Source organism: Phoca vitulina, unplaced genomic scaffold, assembly GCF_004348235.1.
Source record: "Phoca vitulina isolate PV1807 unplaced genomic scaffold, GSC_HSeal_1.0 scaffold74, whole genome shotgun sequence".
Taxonomy (NCBI): domain Eukaryota; kingdom Metazoa; phylum Chordata; class Mammalia; order Carnivora; family Phocidae; genus Phoca; species Phoca vitulina.
This window is the reverse complement of record NW_022589777.1, coordinates 3,152,352-3,174,600: the sequence shown is the minus strand read 5'-3', so window position 1 is coordinate 3,174,600 and position 22,249 is coordinate 3,152,352. Positions and strand designations below refer to the sequence as shown.

The 22,249-nt window shown below is 38.7% G+C and overlaps 1 protein-coding gene across 1 annotated transcript in view; it reads right to left on the bottom strand.

The window, feature by feature from the left end:
* The window catches only part of ANKRD42 (ankyrin repeat domain 42), a 76,145-nt gene that overhangs the window by 8,456 nt on the left and 45,440 nt on the right, over positions 1-22,249 (bottom strand). Inside the window, exons 7-8 of the mRNA XM_032393497.1 lie at positions 20,572-20,677; positions 17,143-17,318 (exon numbers count right to left, since the gene is read on the bottom strand). Coding sequence (XP_032249388.1) covers positions 17,143-17,318; positions 20,572-20,677 — 282 coding nt within the window. The remainder of the gene's footprint in view (positions 1-17,142; positions 17,319-20,571; positions 20,678-22,249) is intronic.

Sequence of the window (22,249 nt, the reverse complement as noted above, 5' to 3'; positions counted from 1 at the left end):
ACATCTGGAGACATTTTTGCTTGTCACACTTGGGGAATGGAGGAATAGATGATTGGCATCTAGAGGGTTGGAATGCTATTAAAATCTTAAAATACAAAGGACAATCCCCCTCAACAAATAAGCATCTGGCCCAAAATATCAATAGTGCAGAAGTTGAGAAACCCTGCTTTATGGGACCAAGTTAGCAGTCACAGCCTCTTCTTCCTAACACTTAACACTGTGATTTATCTCTCAGTAGGTTCTAGAGCTGCAGGTTCCAAACTGCATACATCAGAATCAACTGGGGTGCTCTTTAAAAATGTACATTTGTGTCCCGTACCAGACCTACAAGTTCAGGTATTATTGGTACTTAGTTTTACTATATTGGGAACCACTGTAACCACTAACAAGCAAGTAGAAACAATTAAAAAAAAAAAAGAAGTTACAGAAGAAAAGATCAAAAGAACTGTGGCTATTTAGCTTATATAATAATTCTTCAATATTTGAGGGCTATGTTTTGAAAGAGCTGTTCTATGGGGTCATAAGAGGTAAGAGGTAGGATTAAATGAGATTAGCTCCAGGAAGAGAGATTTTAATTCAACAAAGCAGAAATTTTCAACAGAAACAATAAGAGCTATCATGCATTTTTGGACACTATACGAACTTCCTTATACATTTTAATCCTCACAAGAACACTGTCAGATGAAAATGGGACCCCTGAGAAATAATGAGTATCTTGTCACTGAAGGTGACTAAGTGGATGCTGGATGACATGTGACAGGAGTGTTGAGCCAAGAGTCAAACTGCAAATGGGCATAGGGCTCTACAATGCCATAGACTTAAGTATAATTTACTAAAGAATGCTTTGAATTAAGGCTCAGTTCCAGGAATGCTGGGATGACAAGAAATCCAATCAGTCCCCTGTAAGTTCTCTGGCAAAACCTAGTGTCCCAAAAAGAGGCTATCTTGTCCTTTGGGTTTTGCTCTGGAATAAAATTAAATAGGGACAAGAAAACAGCACATGATTTCATACCTTCACCACCTGCAAACACACTAGGTAGGTATCAGTGAGCTTCACTGTATGGCAAGGGGGTAAGAATACATTTGTATCAAAACACATCACAATAGGAAACTATTCTAGTCACATTCTTGCTCTTTTCTAAAACATCTTTTCAAAATTTTGTGATTCACTGACAATGATCCCCTTAAAACATCTCTTACTCAAATAATTTCAGAAGTAAACTGTAAGTCTACAAATCAACTTGCTCATTCTCAACAGAATCACCAAGAGTAACTTAAGCACAAATAAGAAAATAAAAAGTACATAAACCGAACTTCATCAAAATTAAAAACTTTTGCAAGATTCCAGTCTAAGATGGCAATGAAAGACTCTAAACTCACCTCCTACACAAACACACTAACTCTACACCTATTTATAGAGCAGTTGCTCCTGAATAAGAACCGAGGGCTGACTGAACAGCTTCTGCACAACAAAAGATGGAGAGACCACACACAGAACAGCAAGAGAGACAGAGACATGGTAATGAAGGGAATCCCCATTCCTGATGTTATGAACTACAGCGGGAAGGGACTAACTACTGAGGAACCATGAGCAGATTCGTCTGCCCAAAGGCCCAGAAAAAAAGCCAAAGCTTAAAGAGGCAACTAGAATATAAAGGAACCACCATTAGAATCCTGTCAACCAGGGGCGCCTGGGTGGCTCAGTCGTTAAGCGTCTGCCTTCGGCTCAGGTCATGATCCCAGGGTCCTGGGATCGAGTCCCACATCGGGCTCCCTGCTCGGCGGGAAGCCCGCTTCTCCCTCTCCCGCTCCCCCTGCTTGTGTTCCTGCTCTCGCTGTCTCTCTCTGTCAAATAAATAAATAAAATCTTTAAAAAAAAAAAAAAAAAAAAGAATCCTGTCAACCAGTGGAGCAGCTGTTGGAACTCTCTCTGAATCAAAAGGGCTGGCAAGCTGCACGGCTCACATTCCCACTCCACCTCGACAGCACAGATGGAATCAGGATCTGATGGCCATAGCCAGCCTATCCCCTCAGTAAGCCGGGGCCCCTAGCCCACACCAGCCCCACCAAGACGGGCCCCAATGTGGTGCACACCAGGACACTCTGGTCAGCACTCATTACAGCTCCAGCCACCTCGCCAACATGACACAGGCTCAAAGTGCTCTAGAACATCAAGGCCCATACTACACTGGCTCAGAATGACTTGCCAGGGGATCCCCAGCACAGTGCAAGGAACCCCCAGGCCTGCATCCACCTCAGCTTCAGCCACTAAACCAGGGAACCCCCTGAACAGAGTACCTTGGGGCATCCTGATTTGCACCCACTTTGGTTTCAGCCCTCCTGCCAGGGCACACTCTGTGCTGAGAGCAGTGGGACACCCTGCCTTCCACCCACTTAAGCTCTACCTGTCCTGCCAAGGTGCCCTCAATGCAAAGAGCCCTGAGCCACACCCACTTCAGCTTCAGCTGTCCACCCAGCATGCCCTCTGCAACCAGAGCCCCAGGAATACCTTGCCCTGCACCAACCTCTGCTCTGGCAATGCCACAAGGGCAGCCCCAGCAGAGTGCTCCAGGACCTCCATCCAGCCAAAGATCCAGCCAGCCAGCCAAAGTCACCAGGCACACACAGACAATACAGGGGACATCCCTACATAAGGCCATTCCTTCAAGTTTAAGAGAAGTAGCTGTTCTGCCTAATTCATAGAAACAAACATAGAAAGTCAAGCAAAATGAGGAGATGGAAGAATATGCATCAAATTAAAGAACAAGATAAAACTATAGAAAAAAAACCTAAATGAAATGAGGATAAATAATCTGCCTGATAACTTGTTCAAAATATTGACATAAAGATGCCCATCAGACAGAAGAGTGGATGAACTCAGTGACACCTTCAACAAAGAGATAGAAAATATAAAAAAGAACCAAACAGAGTTGAAGAATATAATAAATTAGATGAAAAAACACTAGAGAGAATCAACATTGGATCAGAGAATACAGAACAGATCAACAATCTGGGAGACAGGATAATGGAGAGCACCCAGGGTGAAGAGAAAAAGAAAAAAAGAACTTTAAAAAATGAGGATAGGTTAAAGGATCTCTGGGACAACATATATTTGCATTATAGGGTCCTGGAAGGAGAAGAGATAAAAAGACAGAAAACTTATTTGAACAAGTAATAGCTAAAAACATCCATAACGTGGGGATGGAAACAAACATCCAGGTTAGGGAACTCAGAGAGTTCTTAAAAAGATGAACCCAAAGACATCCACACCATGACACATAATAATTAAAATATCAGAGATTAGAAAGGAAGTTGGGAAGATGGTGAAGTAAGAGGACCCTAAGCTCACCTCATCCCATGGATACAACTAGATAACACATCAGCATAAATAACCCAGAAAAAGAACCAAAGAATGCAGAACAAACTCCACAACTAAAGGTAAAGAATAGGGCACACCAAAGAGGGTAGGAAGGGAGGAGACACAGTGGAGAGCAAAATGGACCACAACCATCCACAGTCAGGAGGGAGACACCGGTCCAGAGAAGGGCAAGAAAGACTATCACACGGGGGAGTCTACATAAGGAAGATGAAACCCCACAACATTTGGCACTGAAAGCCAGAGGGGCTGAATTTTATGAGTTCTAAAAACCAGAGAGACTTAAAGCATGGAATTTTAAAACCCTGCGCGCTCAGTTCTGGGAGAGCCTAGAGAGTGATAGGAAGCTGAGTCCTCCCCCTTAAAAAGACAGCAGTACAAACAGCCTGCAGATATATAACCCAGAAGCAGCAGTTTAAAAAACCCCAGGGGCACATGGGATTTCAGTAAGAGTGTTCTCAGACTATAATGTCTCCCTCCTCCATTGTAGATATAGGTAGAGTGGTGCTCTGGACTTGAGAGGAGGGTAAAATTGGTGATTAGGCACATTAAGTTATGTCACTCATGAAATCTTTTTGAAAGCCTTTTTCTTTCTAAGTCACTCTTGGTACAACATATTGTCAATAAATTCTATCAACATTTTGACAAAGAAAAAAAAAAAAAAACCCAGGGGCACATGGGAGGGACAGTTATTTACTCCTGTCAGGGAGTGTCCTGGAGGGGTAGGGCTCACAGGAAGACCTCTCCAGAAACAAAGGGAGCTGGCAGGCACATTCTCCGTCCCTTGCCCCCCAGCATAAAAACAAGGCCACCTGCGGGAGCCTGCAGGAGCCAGCACAAAGCCAGTATTCAGCACCTAACTTGCTTACACCAAGCCCCACCCACCTGTGTATCAGCAGATCTGCCCTTCTCAGCTACTTTTTGCCTCAGTCCTCTCTCCCAAAAGACCTGCAAAAATCTTGCCAACACCATGTCATCCAACCAGTGAATTTTGTGGGGCCTTGATCCTCACAGCAGAAGCAGGTCTCATTTTGCAAGCAGACCTGAGCTCACCTTGTTAAAACTGTGCACCTCACCCTGGCTGGGGACCAAATGATGTCCACAATAGGCAAAGTGAGGCTCTGCAGATGAACTGAAGGAAAAAGCAGCCAGGACACAACAGCAGGGTGCATGCAATACACAAAGGAGATCCTCTGAAGTGCCAGGGAACAGGGGTTGCTGCACTGCAAGGCACTATAGGACCTATCCTTCTTAAAGCCACTGCTTTCAAGAGCAGGAAACATTGCTGACTTTCCTAATACACAAAAACAGACACAGAGAGGTAGACAAAATGAGAAGACAGAGAACTATATCCCAAATGAAAAAACAGGAAAAAACCACAAGAGACCTAAACAAAATGGATATAAGAAATATGCCTGATAGAGAACTTAAAGTAATGATCATACAGATACTCACTGGACTTGAGGACAGTAGAGAACATCAGTGAGACCCTTAACAAAGAGATAGAAAACATAAAAAAAGAACCAATCAGAGATGAAGAGCTCAATAAATGAAATTAAAAATATAGTAAATGGAATAAATAGTAGACTAGAGGAAGCAGAAAAATGGATCAGTAACCTGGGGGACATAGTAATAAAAAGCAAGCAAGCTGAACAGGTGATAGAAAAAAATAATACAAAATGAGAACAGACTTAAGGAACTCAGTGACAACATCAAGTGTAATAACATTCACATTGTACAAATCACAAAAGGAGAAGAGAGAGAGAGAAGGGGGTGGAAAATTTATTTGAAGAGATAATAGCTGAAAAATTCCTGAATCTGGGGAAGGAAAAAGAAATCTAGATCCACGAGGCACAGAGAGCCCCCAACAAGTTCAACCCAAGGAGGTCCACACCAAGACACACGGTAATTAAAATGGCAAAAACTAGTGACAGAGAGAGAATTTTAAAAGCAGCAAGAGAAAAGAAGATAGTTACATACAAGGGAAACCCCATAATGCTATCAGTGGCTTTTTCAGCAGAAATTTGGCAAGCCAGAAGAGAATGGCATGATATATATATATGAGATAGATAGATAGATAGATATACGTATATATATATATATATATATATGTGAAAGTGCTCTATATATAGAGCAAAGTAAGAGTACCCTAGGCTTGCCTTATCCCACAAATACAATGAGGTAACTATCAAATCATCCACTTAAGTCATCCAGAAAAATCTGAAGAATGGCAAAACAAACTCCACAACTAAAGGTAGGGAAGAGTTCACACTGAAGTAGGTAGGAAGTGCAAAGATGTGCTTTAGCGGGGAAACAGATGCTGGCTGCTGTGGAGGGGAGGGAGCCGTGGTCACAGATAAAGGCAAAAGAGAGAGGAGCACAAAGAGGAATGCACAATTAGAACATTTCCCATAGCCATTGGCTTGGAATGTGAGAGGGGCTGAATTTTGTGAATTCTTGCAACCAGAGGGGATTAAAGCCTGGAGTTTTAAGTGTCAGTGGGCTGGGATTTGGAAGCATCCAGAAGCATAGGGGCTGCTCTTAGAGAGAAGGCAGGCAAACAACCCAGGGGCAGACTGCCTGTGAACAGTGATCTGAAGAACACCTAGGGCACACAGTGGGGAAATTATTTGCTCTTCTTGGAGCGTATCCCTGAGAGGAAGCATTCACAGAGATATCACCCCAGGAACAAAGGAGCCATTTCCCTCCCCTGCCCCTCAGCATAAACACAGAGCCACCTGCAAGAAAGCACCACAGCAGGACACTGGCTGCCTAACTTGCTTACAGTAACCCCACCTCCTTGTGTTCTGGGGCAACTGCCCTTCTCAGTCAGGCATTCCTCAGTCCCAGCATGGCAGGCCCCTCCCCTAGAAGACCAGCACAAACTCCTGCCCATACCCCATCTCCCAACCAGAGAGTTTTGCTAGACTTCAGTTCCAGTGGTGGTGGTGACAGGTCTCACTTCACAAGCAGACCAAAGCACACCTAGTTAAAACTTGCCACATTCAGGCCAGAGACCAAACACTGCCCCCAGCAGGCAAGGAGAGCCTCTGCAGACTACTGGCCTGACGGATAGAGCAGCCAAAACACAACAGCACACTACACGCAGCACACACCAGAGACACTTCCTAAAGCACCAGGGCTTGGGCAATACATGACTTCTTCTTCATAAGGCCATTATTTCCAGGAACAGGAGAAACAATCGGCTTTTCTAACAGAGAGAAGCAGGCAGAGATTAGACAAAATGAGAAGACAGAGGAATTTATCCAAAATCAAAGAACAAGATAAGGCCATTGCTAGAGATCTAAGTGAAACATATGTAATTAACATGCCTGAGGAACATGTTAAAGCAATAATCATAGGAACACTCACTGGACTTGAGAAAAGAATGGAAAACATCAGTGAGACACTTACCACAGAGGTAAAAGAGTTAAAAAAGAATCAATTAGAGATGAAGAATGCAATAAGTGGGATTAGAAACACACTTGATATAATAAACAGAAGGCTGGAAGAAACAGAGGAATAAATTAATGACCTAGTAATGGAAAGCAATGAAGCTCAACAAAAGAGAGAAAGAAGCAGCAGAAAAATTAAGAAAATAATCCCATTTACAATTGCACCAAAAAGAATAAGATACTGAGGAATAAATCTAACCAAAGAGATGAAAGACCTGTACTCTGAAAACTATGAAACACTGATGAAAGAAATTCAAGATGACATAAAGAAATGGAAAGACATTCCATGATCATGGATTGGAAGAACAAATATTGTTAAAATATCTGTACTACCCAAAGCAATCTACACATCTAATGCAATCTCTATCAAAATATCAACAGCATTTTTCACAGAACTAGAACAAGCAATCCTAAAACTTGTATGGAACCACAAAAGACCCCATATAGCCAAAGCAACCTTGAAAAAGAAAAGCAAAGCTGGAGACATCACAATCCTGGACTTCAAATTGTATTACAGAGCTGTAGTGATCAAAACAGTATGGCACTGCCACAAAAATAGAAACAGAGATCAATGGAACAGAATAGGAAACCCAGAAATGAACCTATAACTATATGGCCAATTAATCTTCAACAAAGTAAGAAAGAATATCCAATGAGAAAAAGAATGTCTCTTCAACAAATGGTGTTCGGGAAACAGGACAGCAACATCCAAAAGAATAAAACAGGCCACTTTCTAACACCATGCACAAAAATAAATTCAAAATGGATTAAAGACCTAAATGTGAGACATGAAACCATAAAAATTCTAGAACTCAGGCAGTAACTTCTTTGACCCTGGCCATAACAACTTCTTTCTAGATATGTGTCCTGAGGCAAGGGAAACAAAAGCAAAAATAAACTATTGGGACTATATCAAAATAAAGAGCTTCTGTACAGCCAAGGAAATAATCAACAAAACTAAAAGGCAACCTAGGGAATGGGAGAAGATATTTGTACATGATATATCTGATAAAGGGTTAGTATCCAAAATATATAAAGAATTTATAAAACTCGATACCCAAAAAACCAAAAATCTAATTTAAAGATGGGGAGAAGACATGAAAAGACATTTTTCCAAAGAAGACATACAGATGGCCAACAGACACATGAAAAGATGCTCAATATCACTTATCATCAGGGAAATGCAATTCAAAAGCACAATGAGCTATCACCTCACACCTGTCAGATGGCTAAAATCAAAAACCCAAGAAACGTCAGGTGTTGGTGAGGATGTGGAGAAAGGGAACCCTCTTGCACCGTTGGTGGGAATGCACACTGGCAATGCCACAGTGGAAAACAGTATGGAGGCTCCTCAAAAAGTTAAAAATAGAACTACCCTACAATCCAGCAATCACACTACTAGGTATTTACCGAAAGAATGCAAAAATACTAATTCAAAGGGATACATGCACCCCTGTGTTTATAGCAGTATTATCTACAATAACCAAATTATGGAAACAGCCCAAATGTCCATTGACTGATGAATGGATAAAGAAGATGTGGTATAGAGGCACTTAAGTCACTTAAGTGTCCGCTCCTGGTTTTGGCTCAGGTCATGATCTCAGGGTCGTGAGATTGAGCCCCAAGTCGGGCTCTGCACTCAGCTAAGTCTGCTTGAGATTCTCTCTCTCTCTACCTCTGCCCCTCCCCCTATTTGTGCTCTCTCTCTCTCAAATAAATAAAATCTTAAAAAAAAAAAAGTAATTACTTTGAATGTAAATGGACTAAATGCTCCAACCAAACTACATAGGGTGACAGAATGGATAAAAAAATAAGACCTATCTATATGCTGCCCACAAGCGACACACTTAAGACCTAAAGACACATACAGACTGAAAGTAGAAGGACAGAAAAAGATATTCTATGCAAATGGAAGCAAAGGAAGGAAGGAAGGAAAAAAGGGAAGGGAAGGGAAAAGAGAAGAGAAAAGAAAAGAAAGCTGAGGTAGCAATACTTATTTCAGGTAAAATAGACTTTAAAACAAAACAAAAACTGTAAACTCACTTCAGACCTGAAGACACATAAAGACTGAAAGTGCAAGGACAGAAAAAGATATTCTATGCAAAGGAAGCGGAAAGAAGAGGGAGAGGGAAAGGAAAGGAAAGAAAGCTAGGGTAGCAATATTTCTTTTAGGTAAAATAGACTTGAAAACAAAAACTATAAACTCACTTCAGATCTAAAGACACATACAGACTAAAAGTGAAAGGATGGAAAAAGATATTCCACAAAGTGGAATTGAAGAAAAAAAAAAAAAGCTGAGGTAGAAATATTTATATCAGACAAAATAGACTTTAAAACAAAGACTATAACAAGAGACCAACAAGGGCATTACATAATGACTAACAAGTCAATACAACAAGAGGATATAACAACTCTAAATATCTGTGCTCCCAACATCGGAACAGCTAAATACATAAAGCAAATACTAACAGATATGAGGGATAAATGTAATATAGTAAGAGTAGAGGATTTTAAAACCTCACTTACATCAATGGATAGATCATCCAGGATGAAAATCAGTAAGGAAACAGTGCCCTTCAATGATACATTAGATCAAATGAACTTAACAGGTATATACAGAACATTCTTTCCAAAAACAACAGAATACACATTATTTTCAAGCGCACATGGAACATTCTGCAGGACAGATCAAGTTAGGCCACAAAATAAGTCTCAATACATTTAAGAATACTGAAATTACATCATATTTTTCAACTACATTATGAAACTAGAAATAAATCCCAAGGAAAAAAAAGTGGAAAAAAGCACAAACACATGAAGGCTTCAAACAACATTCTACAAAACCACCAATGGGTCAACAAAGAAATCAAGGAGGAAATTTAAAAAAAAAAAAAAAATGGAGGCAAATGGAAATGAAAACACAACAGTCCTAAATCTTTGGGAATGTAGCAAAAGCAATTTTAAGAGGGAGAGTTATAGTAGAACAAGCCTACCTCAAAAAACAAGAAAAATGTTAAATAAATAATCTAACCATATATCTAAAGGAACTATAAAAAGAACAAACAAGGCCCAAAGTTAGTAGAAGGAAGGGAATAATAAAGATTAGTGCAGAAATAAATGAAGTAGAGACTAAAAAAAAAAAAAGAAACACAAGAGAAAAGATCAATGAAACCAAGTGCTGGTTCTGTGAAAAGGTAAAACTGATAAACCTTTAGCCACATTGAACACCACATCAAAAACTAATGATGTACTCTATAGTGACCAACTGAACATAATTAAAAAAAAAAAAAAAAAACTTTAGCCAGATTCACCAAAAAAAAAGAGAGAGAGAGGACACAAGTAAAATCCAAAATGAAAGAGAAGTAACAACCAACACCACAGAAATACAAAGGGTTATAACAGAATACTACAAAAAATTACATGCCAACAAAGTGCCTAGAAGAAATTTGTAGAAACATATAAACTTTCAAAACTGAATCAGGAAGAAGTAGAAAATCTGAACAGACCAGTACCAGTAATGAAACTGAATCAGTAATCAAAAAACTCCCAACAAAAAGAAGTCCAGGACCAGATGTATTCACAGGTGAATTCCACCAAACATTTAAACAAGAGTTAATACCTATTCTCCTCCAACTATTCCCAAAAATAGAGGGAAGGAAAATTTCCACATTCAACAAAGCTAGCATTACCCTAATACCAAAACCAGAGACACTACAAAACAAAAAACAAAACAAAAAAACAAAAAAAACCCAAAGGCCCATATCTCTGATAAACATAGATGCAAAAATTCTCAAAGGAATATTAGCAAGCCATACTGAACAATACGTTAAAAGGCTCATTCACCATAATCAAGTGGGATTTATTCTGGGATGCAAGGGTGGTTCAATATTTGCAAATCAACATGATACATACACCACATCAACAAAATAAAGGATAAAAACCATATGAACAGCTCAATAAATGCAGAAAAAAGAATTCGACAAAATGCAGTATCTGTTCATGATAAAAAAAAAAAAAAACCTCTCAATAAAATGGATTTAGATGGGACATACCTGAATATAATAAAAACCATATATGACAAACCTGCCACTCAGAAAATACTCAATGCTGAAAAACTGAGAGCTTTCCCTCTAAGATTAGGAACAAGATGAGGATGTCCGCTCTCACCACTTCAATTCAACATAGTACTGGAAGTCCTAGCCACAGCAATCAGACAATAACAAAAAATTTTAAAGACATCCAAATTGGTAAGGAAGAAGTTAAATCGTCACTATTTACAAATGACATGATACTATACATAGAAAATCCTAAAGACTCCACCACAAGTAATAAATGACATCAGTAAAGTTGCACAATACAAAATTAATCCCCAGAAATCAGCTGCATCTCTTACACTAAAGTAGCAGAAAGAGAAATTAAGAAAACAATTCCATTTACAATTGCGCCGAAAAGAATAAGATATCCAGGAATAAACTTAACCAAGGAGGTGAAAGACAAAACTGGGGGCATCACGTTGCCGGATTTCAAGCTGTATTACAAAGCAGTGATCACCAAGACAGCATGGTACTGGCACAAAAGCAGACATATAGACCAATGGAACAGAAGAGAGAGCCCAGATATGGACCCTCAACTCTATGGTCAAATAATCTTCGACAAAGCAGGAAAACATATGCAATGGAAAAAAGACAGTCTCTTCAATAAATGGTGCTGGGAAAATTGGACAGCCACATGCAGAAGAATGAAACTCGACCATTCTCTAACACCATACACAAAGATAAACTCAAAATGGATGAAAGACCTCAATGTGAGACAGGAATCCATCAAAATCCTAGTGGAGAACACAGGCAGTGACCTCTTTGACATCAGCCACAGCAACTTCTTTCAAGATATATCTCCAAAGGCTAGTGAAACAAAAGCAAAAATGAACTTTTGGGACTTCATCAAGATAAAAAGCTTCTGCACAGCAAAGGAAACAGTCAACAAAACAAAGAGGCAACCCACAGAATGAGAGAAGATATTTGCAAATGACACTACAGATAATGGGCTGGTATCCAAGATCTCTAAAGAACTTCTCAAACTCAACACCCAAAAAACAATCAAGTCCAAAAATGGGCAGAAGACATGAACAGACACTTCTCCAAAGAAGACACACAAATGGCTAACAGACACATGAAAAAATGTTCATCATCATTAGCCATCAGGGAAATTCAAATCCAAACCATATTGAGATACCACCTTACACCAGTTAGAATGGCTAAAATTGACAAGGCAACAAACAACAAATGTTGGAGAGGTTGTGGAGAAAGGGGAACCCTCTTACACTGTTGGTGGGAATGCAAGTTGGTACAGCCACTTTGGAAAACAGTGTGGAGGCTCCTCAAAAAATTTAAAATAGAGCTACCCTATGACCCAGCAATTGCACTCCTGGGTATTTACCCCAAAGACACAGCTGTAGTGAAAAGAAGGGCCATATGCACCCCAATGTTCATAGCAGCAATGTCCGCAATAGCCAAACTGTGGAAAGAGCTGAGATGCCCTTCAACAGATGAATGGATAAAGATGTGGCCCATATATACAACGGAATATCACTCAGCCATCAGAAAGGATGAATACCCAACTTTTACATCAACATGGATGGGACTGGAGGAGATTATGCTAAGTGAAATAAGTCAAGCAGAGAAAGTCAATTATCATATGGCTTCACTTATTTGTGGAACATAAGGAATAGCATGGAGGACATTAGGAGAAGGAAGGGAAAAATGAAAGGGGGGGAATCAGAGGGAGAGATGAACCATGAGAGACTATGGACTCTGAGAAACAAACTGAGGGTTCTAGGGGGAGGGGGGGTGGGGGGATGGGTTAGCCTGATGATGGGTATTAAGGAGGGCATGTACTGCATGGAGCTGGGTGTTATATGAAAACAATGATTCATGGATCACTACATCAAAAACTAATGATGTATTGTATGATGACTAACATAACATAATAAAATAAAATTTAAAAAAGACCGATACTCTGAAAACTATAAAATGCTGATGAAAGAAACTGAGACGACATAAACAAATGTTAAGACATATCTTACTCATGGTTATAATGTCCATACTACCCAAAGCAATCCAAGATTCAATACAATCCCTATCAAAACACCAATATTATTTTTCACAGAACTAGAACAAATAACCCTAAAACTTATATGTTAAGTACATAAAATTGTGAGTAGCGAAAGCAACCTTAAGACAAAGCTGGAGGTATCAGAATCCCAGATTTCAAGATATACCACAAAGCTCTTTAAAATAAAGTTATCTGGAAATACTGAAAGGATCATTAACTCTGAGCCTCACTACAGGGTGATCTCGGTGGGCTGTGTGTCGGGAGCCCCTCATATCAGCATTTTCAGGTCTTCCCTTGGTTGCATTCACTGGGGAAGAGGCTTTCACCATCCCCTGGAGAGTAGCAATCTGCCTGACAATGTTCTGGGAGCTCTTACAAATTTTATTTCTTTGTTCATCTGTTTTGTTTATTTATATTCCATATACAAGTAAAATCATATGGTATTTGTCTTACTCTGTCTGGCTTGTTTCACTTAGCATAATACCCTCCAAGTATATCCATGTTGTCACAAACTGCAAACAAACAACAACAAAGAGAGAAACAGACTCATAAAAATGGAGAACTGGGGGCTGCCAAAGGGGAGCAGGGTAGGGAGATGAGTGAAATGGGTGAAGAGGATTAAGAGGCACAAACGTCCAGTTATAAAGTAAGTAAGTCACCAGGATGAAAACAGAGAATATAGTCAATAATAGTGTAATACACATCATGGTGAACATTCACAATGTACACAATTACTGAATTACTATGTTGTACACCTGAAATTAATATTATACATCCATTATACTTCAATTCGATCTTCTTAATTTTAAATTTTTAAAAATCTAGACATGAATTAGAAATTTTCCTTATAGAACACAGTTCTATGTTGGTCCATAGAACTGGTCCATAGTTCATAGTTGGTCCAACTGGTTCTTCCTGCCTGAAAAACCAAAAATATTTTCCACAGATCAAGAGGAAGGGAATGGACCTTTACTGAGCCTCTATTACGGGTTAAGTACTTCCCATTCGCTAGTGTATTAATTTAATCTTTATAATTCTGTGGGAATGACATTATAATATTCTCATTTTTATAGATGAGGAAACTGAGGCTCAGAGATTAACAAAGCTAGAAAGTCGTGAAGCTCTGATGTCTGAATCCAATGCCCAAGCTCCACTTATACAGCTGCCTTTGTTTTGATTAGCCTCAGTTCAAATAGATCCTTCTCACCTTTCTTCTATGAAAGAGCTCCACTGAAACAGTTCTTCTCATTCATTCATATGAACCATGGCTCTCTAACCAAATACCATAAGAAGTAAATAGAGTTATGCGGCATGAAAATACTCCTGTCAGGAGGCCATCTGTGTTGTGATAAGAGCATTATATAGAAAAATCCGAAAGCCTTACTTCCAGTCACTGGGTGACTCTGGACAAGTAATTTAGCTTTTTTGAACTTCAATTTCTTTAGGGGCACCTGGCTGGCTCAGTCAGAAAAGTGTGTGACTCTTGATCTCAGGGTCATGAGTTCAAGACCCACAATGGGTGTAGAGATTACTTAAATAAACTGAATTTATCTATCAAATATGAATATTCTACTAAATGAGCTTTTCTTGAGATAGAAAACAGAGATATTACCTATTTCACAGGCTTACTGTGAATGATGTATGTAGAAGTATTCTATGAGTGTAAAACACTAGGGAAATGTAAATAATTACCATTAGGATTTTGGAAAATGAAAGTTCTGACACAAGAGTTCTATGCCATACCACCAGTAGAAATGTTAGAGGAATTAAAATTTGCTCCAATTACTAGACATCAAATGAGATCCAGTATGTTCAATAATATAAAATAAAATAAGCCAAAGTCCTGCTCATTCTTGAATATTTATTTGCATCAACCTAGTAACATGTCTCCTTAAGAGACAGAAACACATCCACTTTTACTCACTAATTTGGAGTGCTTTAATGTTTAATCCTTTGTTATGGACTCAATGTTTATGTCTCCTCTGAGTTCATATGTTGAAGTCCTAATTCTTAACGTGATAGTATTTGGAGATGGGGCCTCTGGGAGGTAATTAGTTAGATGAGGTCATGAAGGTGGGGCCCTGGTCCAATGGGATTAGTATCCTTATAAGAAAACACACCAAAGTTTGCTTAGTTTCTACCATGCGAGGACACAGAAAGAAGGTGGCTGTCTCCAAGCCAGAAAGAGAGACCTCACCAGAAACAGATTCTGCCAGACTCTGATCTGGGACCTCCAACCTCCAAAACTGTGAGAAAATAAATTTCTAAGCCACTCAATCAATGGTATATTGTTATGGCAATCCAAGCACAATAGGATATCATTTAATGAAGTAAGATTGTCCTTCATTGCTAATTACGAAAATTAAAACTTTGGTATATATGTCTCCATAATGCAATTCATACGAGAGAAAAAATAAAATGTATTTTTATATAGTTATAAATTTTTATTTCATAATAAAATGACAACACTATTTTAGGAAATCCCACCAACAAATATGTTATTAATTGTAGGAATCAAAGAGCGGATATCAAGACTTTTAGAGCTTGAAAAAGTAAAAAAATCAAATCAGTTTAAGAAATAAACAAATATGGGAGTGCCTGGCTGGCTCAGTCAGTAAAGTATGTGACTCTTGATCTTGGGGTTGTGGGTTTGAGCCCCACACTGGCTACAGAGATTACTTAAAAAAAAAAAAAAAATCTTAAAAAAAAAAGAATTATGCAAATACGGAAAAATTATCTCTCTGTTCACCAATGTAAACCTAACACCTAGAACAGTGTAACAGGTATTCAATAAACCTATGTTGAATAATGGGAAAGAAAAAAAGAATTAATAAAGCACAATTTCAGTCACTTATTTTAATACTATATTGAGCAGGTTCAGAATGTTTTCTGAATTCCAGAAAGCAGGACTTTTTCTGATGTCCTGCTCTAGTCCCTTAGCCTAGAGCTGTGCACACAGTATATACTGGAATATAAGTTGGATAAATAGAATGCTTTTTTATTTTTTTTTATTTTTATTTTTATTTTTTTAAAGATTTTATTTATTTATTTGAGAGAGAGAATGAGAGACAGAGAGCATGAGAGGGAGGAGGGTCAGAGGGAGAAGCAGACTCCCTGCCGAGCAGGGAGCCTGATGCGGGACTCGATCCCGGGACTCCAGGATCATGACCTGAGCCGAAGGCAGTCGCTTAACCAACTGAGCCACTCAGGCGCCCAATGCTTTTTTATTTTTTTGCCTATCTAAATTCTGGCCACCCTTCAGGGCAACTGGGTGGCTCAGTCGGTTAAGTGTCTGCCTTCGGCTCAAGTCATAATCTCAGTGTCCTAGGATTGAGCCCTTCGCTGGGCTCCCTGTTCACTGGGGAGTCAGCTTCTCCCCCTCCCTCCGCCCCTTCCCTCTGCTTACACTCTCTTTATCATGTGCATGCACTCTCTAATAAGTTTAATTAATTAATCAATTAATTAATTCTGGCCACCCTTCAAGGAAAAGTCCAAATTCCACTTCTGAAAAGCCTCCCCTGCTACTCCATCCTGAGAGAACAGTCTTTTTAAACTCACAACCTAGTAGCCCAGGCCAAGAATCTAAGAGTCAACCTTGATTATTCTCATTCTGTAACACCTCAGATCCAAATCTATGAGCAAATCCTATCAGTTCTGTCTTTTTTTTTTTTAAGATTTTTTTTTTTTTGAGAGACAGAGAGAGAGAAAACGTGTAAGCGCATGTGCCTGGGGGGGGAGGGCAGAGGGAGAGAGAGAGAGAGAATCTCAAGCACACTCACCGCTAAGCGTGAAGCCAAGATGGGGCTCGATCCCACAACCCTGAGATCATAAATACAACACTGTCTGGCACAAGGTAGATATTCAATAGATATTTGCTATTATTATCTGTAAAAATCATTTGCCAACTAACCATGGAAATCCTTGAGATGTTTATTTCCCTGTTTCCTATGATCCACTTAAGTAATTTTTCCTCCTATGTAACTTTTTCCTCCTTGGGGGACAGAGATCATGTCTTACACTCTTTATGTGTTCAAAAACCCCTAGTACAAATATTTGTACTAGGTCTGGTTCCCCCAAAAAAATATCAAAGTATTTTACTTTGCAGATGGTAAATGTCTTTAGAATAATTTCCAGATTTGTGGTAAAAACTGGCTATGGCATTTCTTAAACAATAAATCACAACAGAGTTGGCACACTTACTTCTGGCATCTGTCTTATCCGACTCACTGAGACATAAATCATCCTTGGCATCAGTGCTTCCCTCAACACCATGTCTTAAAAAAAACTTTATATCATTTTCATCAATTTCATTCTCATCATCTATGTCATATTTCTGTAGCCCCTCTAGTAGCTTTACGGCTGCTAAATGGGCAAACCTGTAGGAAAGAATCAGTAATTAACAAGATTCACAATGTTCTTCAAATTGAAACTGCAGTTTGCACTTAATTTAGCGAATTACACTCTGTACATTATGTCACCAACCCTACCAGTAAAGGAGCAAAACTGCACCTGAAGGTCAGTGACAATTCAACATACATCCAGCTCAAAGAGTTACTGGACACTGAGGACAAATAGTCATGTTAAAGGCTATTCCATAACTGTTACTGGCAAAAATCCAACTGGGAGAGGAGACCCAATATCAAAAGAATATGTGGGGTGCCCCCAGACAGAACTGCTCAACTGAATAGAAAGCCCAGAACCACCCTACTTGTTACCTATACTTACTACCTTTTTGGATGGCCAAATTTAGATTTCAGAAATAGTTCTGGTTCCAATTTCAGGGCTAACTATAGCTCTAGGCCCCTTAATTTTCAACCTTCCTCAACCCAAAAACTTGGCATGGCTTTGAAATTTAATGAAAAAATAGTGACTTTTCCATCCACGTTTTCTATTTTCTTTGATCTTTCCCACATCTCTATGAAGCTGTTGTGATTGCATGTAATCTGCATAGTTTTCTCACATTCTTGCTAATTGAAATGTTTAATGTTTTCTCTTATGACATGGAGAACTACTCAAACACAAAATCTCAAATCCTATTTTTTTCACATACTTATATAACCACATACACACAAATATCCTTACCTTTCAGCAGGTACTACACATAATTAAAGATATAGTAACAAACATCTTAGGAAGATGTAAGGTTAATAGAATTCATTATCTCTACTACTGGTTATAATTAACAGCTATCATTTACTGAGTGCTTGTTTTATACCAGATTCATAGTGTTTCTATAACACTACACACACATCTGGCATTTTGGTGCATGAATTATAAAAATTCTAAGAGATATATTGTGGAATCTCATTGTGCAAATTTTAATTTGCATTTTCCTAATGAAAGTGATTTTGAGCATTTTTTTCATATACATATTTGCCATCTGTATATTTTCCTTTGGTGAATGAACAATATCAAATACTGGCAAGATAAGAAACAAAAGAAACCCTCATCCACTGCTGGTGAGAATACAAGTTGGCATGGTCGCTTTTAAAGGCACTATGGCAATTTCTTATAAAGTTAAACATACTCTTAGCATATGACCCAGCAATCCTACTCCTAAGTATTTACCCAAGTGAAGTGAAAACTGATGTTCACACAAAAAACTGTAATGACTGTTTAGAGCAGCTTTATGCATAATCACCAAAAAATGGATATAATCAAGATGTCCTCTGACAAGTTACTGGATTATCAAACTATAGAATACTATGGAATTCTACAGCCAATGGAATACTGCTCAGTTATAAAAAAGAAATGAACTACAAATACACATGAAAGAATCTCATATAATTATGCTTAGTGAAAGAAGCCAGATATATAAGCGTATGTACTGTACAATTCCATTTATATAAAACTCTAGGAAATACAAACTAATCTATGGTGACAGCAGATCAGCATTTGCTTGGGGAAGGGGAAATGGGGAACAGTGGGAAGAAGAGAGATTACAAAGGGGGCACAAGGAGACTTTTGAGGATGATAGGTATGTTCACTATCTTGATGGCAGTAATGGTTCCATGGGTAGGTACATATGTCAGAATTCATCAGTTTGTACTGTACAAATATGTGTACTTTGTCATATGCCAATTAAACCTTGATAAAGCTGTTTTCCAAAATAAAAATAAAGTGGGCCTAAGTTGATAATGATCCTAGGTATATGGCACCACAAAACCATGCTCCAAGGAACTCAAAGAAATCTCTCAAAATTGTAAGGAACATGAACTCTTAAAAATTGCAGAGCAATCACTGCATGATTAGCATTGAATGATTAGCATCCTGTTGGGCCTCATTTGCAACTTTTAGCCTACATTCCTACTTTAGATTCAAGCAGTTCTGGACCACATGCAGTTCCTCAAACACACAAGGTACTATCTTACAAGTCTTCCTCCTTCAAGCATCAGCATAAATGTTGCTTCCTCCAAAAAGAAAAATTTTCCCTGACCTCTATATAAATTCTGTTTCCCTTCAGTTTCCTTCCTAACTCCCCCAAAACTTTAAAACAGGAAGACCTGGGCACTTTTTCTCCTATGTTCTTATTGAACCTTATACATAACATGTAATATGTTACGATGATTATAATTAATAATAATTATGTATGTACAGTGTCTCTTTACAAGACTGTAGACTTGAGGACAAGGACTGTGTTTTTTCATCTTTGTAATCCTAATACTAACCATAGCAGTAGGGACACGCAAAGTATATAGGAAGTTGAATGAAAAACAACCAAATGAACAAATGGAGGGACTAAATTTTCCTTGAGGACTTGACCGGAATGAGCAGCAGATGCTCAATAACAGGTGTTATATTTAATTCAAAAGTAAATATTAAAATTTGTTTCAAAACCTATGTGACTCCTTTTGATTATTCCTTTTAATAACACAGTATTTCTCAACAGGTAGGGCATTTGGGTGACACAATCTTTCATTCTGTACCACTGTTCTAAGCACTGTAGAATGTTTAGCATTCCTGGACCTGACCTCACTATATATCAGTGATGGTCTCCAGTCATTGTGACACTCCTCCACACATTTCCAAATCCCCCCTCCCCACTAGGAAAGGGGACAATACTACTTCTCAGTTGAAAATCATTACTTCACTTGGAAGTCAAGCAGAGAAAGTCAATTATCATATGGTTGCACTTACTTCTGGAACATAAGGAATAGCACGGAGGACATTAGAAGGAAGGGAAAAATGAAGGGGGGAAAATCGGAGGGGGAGATGAACCATGAGAGACTATGGACTCCGAGAAACAAACTGAGGGTTTTAGAGGGGAGAGGGGTGGGGGGATGGGTTAGCCTGATGATGGGTATTAAGGAGGGCACGTATTGCATGGAGCACTGGGTGTTATATGCAAACAGTGAATCATGGAACACTACATCAAAAACTAATGATGTACTGTATGGTGACTAACATAACATAATTAAATTAAATTAAATTTAAAAAAAGAGAAAAGAAAATCATTACTTTAGTGAGAAGAACTGATTTATCATTAAATGTCAATTCAGCTTGAAAAGTCATTCCATCACCATTTGATGGAGTCTTATAATTCCATTAAATCCTAAGAGTTTTCTGAGTGTAAGAGAGTATATTCAAAACCTTAAAAACAAAAGAAAGTAGTAAAGCAGACAGGGATACCTCTTAGCCACATCGCTGGGTTTCTCCCCTGCTTTGTTGGTAATATTACTGTCTGCTCCCATTTTAATTATCCACTGCAAACACTCTATGTGGCCTTGCCCAGCAGCTGTTCAAAAAACAAACAAACAAAAAAACAGAAAATACACACAAAAAGTTATTGTTATTAGTAACAAATGTCTCATATCCCGGACAGTAACATTAGAGAGTATTTTCTTTTCTTTTTTTTTTTTTTTTTTAAAGATTTTTATTTATTTATTTGACAGAGAGAGAATGAGAGAGAAAGCACATGAGAGGGGGAGGGTCAGAGGGAGAAGCAGACTCCCTGCCGAGCAGGGAGCCCGATGCGGGACTCGATCCAGGGACTCCAGGATCATGACCTGAGCCGAAGGCAGTCGCTTAACCAACTGAGCCACCCAGGCGCCCGAGAGTATTTTCATAAATACTGATCCTTGTAATAACCAACAAAAGTTGGGTAGATGTCATTCTCTGTTCATTTATGTATGTATTATTCATTAGACAAACAATCAAAAATCTACTGTACTCAGCCCCTATACAGAGGACTTTACATACAGATATAAAAGTTGAAGCTCAAAGAGGTTATTTATTTAACATCATGCAGCATGCAAGTAATGGGTTTGAAACTATAATCTAGGTTTTCCCAATCCTTATCCAGTGTTCATGTGCTGCTATCTATAGCTTCTGACGAATCTTGCATCTGACCAGAATATGAGCACAATCCAGCCACAGGGCCCCACACTGACTTCGAAAATCTTGTGTCATCTTATGTAAACAGGTTATTCTTCTGACTCTCACAACTCAAAATTTACAGGCCCCTCAGTAATTACCTGAACTGTTTACCACCTTCTTCTAAATCTTGTCCTTAACACATGCACTCAGGATTAATTTTCACCTCCACAACTCTATTTATGTGTCTTCTTGCCTAATGCCCAGCACTCAGCTATATGTTCATCTAACTTCTATCCATCCTTCTAGATCCATCTGAAGATTCAGGGAAACTGGGGGGAAAAAACCTAATAGATTTAACTGACTTTAGATCTACTAAACAGTGAAGCTGGAGGACAGGACAGAACTTAGCCAAGTGGCTGGTACATACAGACCCTCAATAAATGTCTATAAAGTTGATGAATGAATAAGTGAACGAGAATATTAAGAAAATGTCAGCTTTGCTCTTACCAGATGTGTAAGCTCAGTCAAGAAAACCGATCCCTCTGGACCTCAATTTCCTCATCTTTTACAGAGATGATTTCATATTTAGAAGGAGGGTTCATAAAATTACAATAAGGATTAAATGTGATGACAGTTTTACACCCCATTAAGTATCATACAAACATAAGGTATTATTTCTGAATTCCCATGAACACTTCTCTAATAATTTAACCCTTACCAACTTCTGTTCCTCGGTTTCTACTCCTGAATTCCTACTGCATGTATTTTAAGAACCAAATAATTTTTGCCATTAATTACATCCTGACTTCTACAAATCTCTAGTTGTTCATGATTTAAGTATGTAGCTCCTTAACAGTAAGGTCTAGATCTCATAATGTCTACGTGGTGCAGACATATGATTGGTGCTGACTCTAAGTGCCTCTGTAAAATGAATCAAAGACTAGGAGCTTTTGGGGAGGGGGGTGGGGAAAGGGGTTAGCCTGGTGTGGGT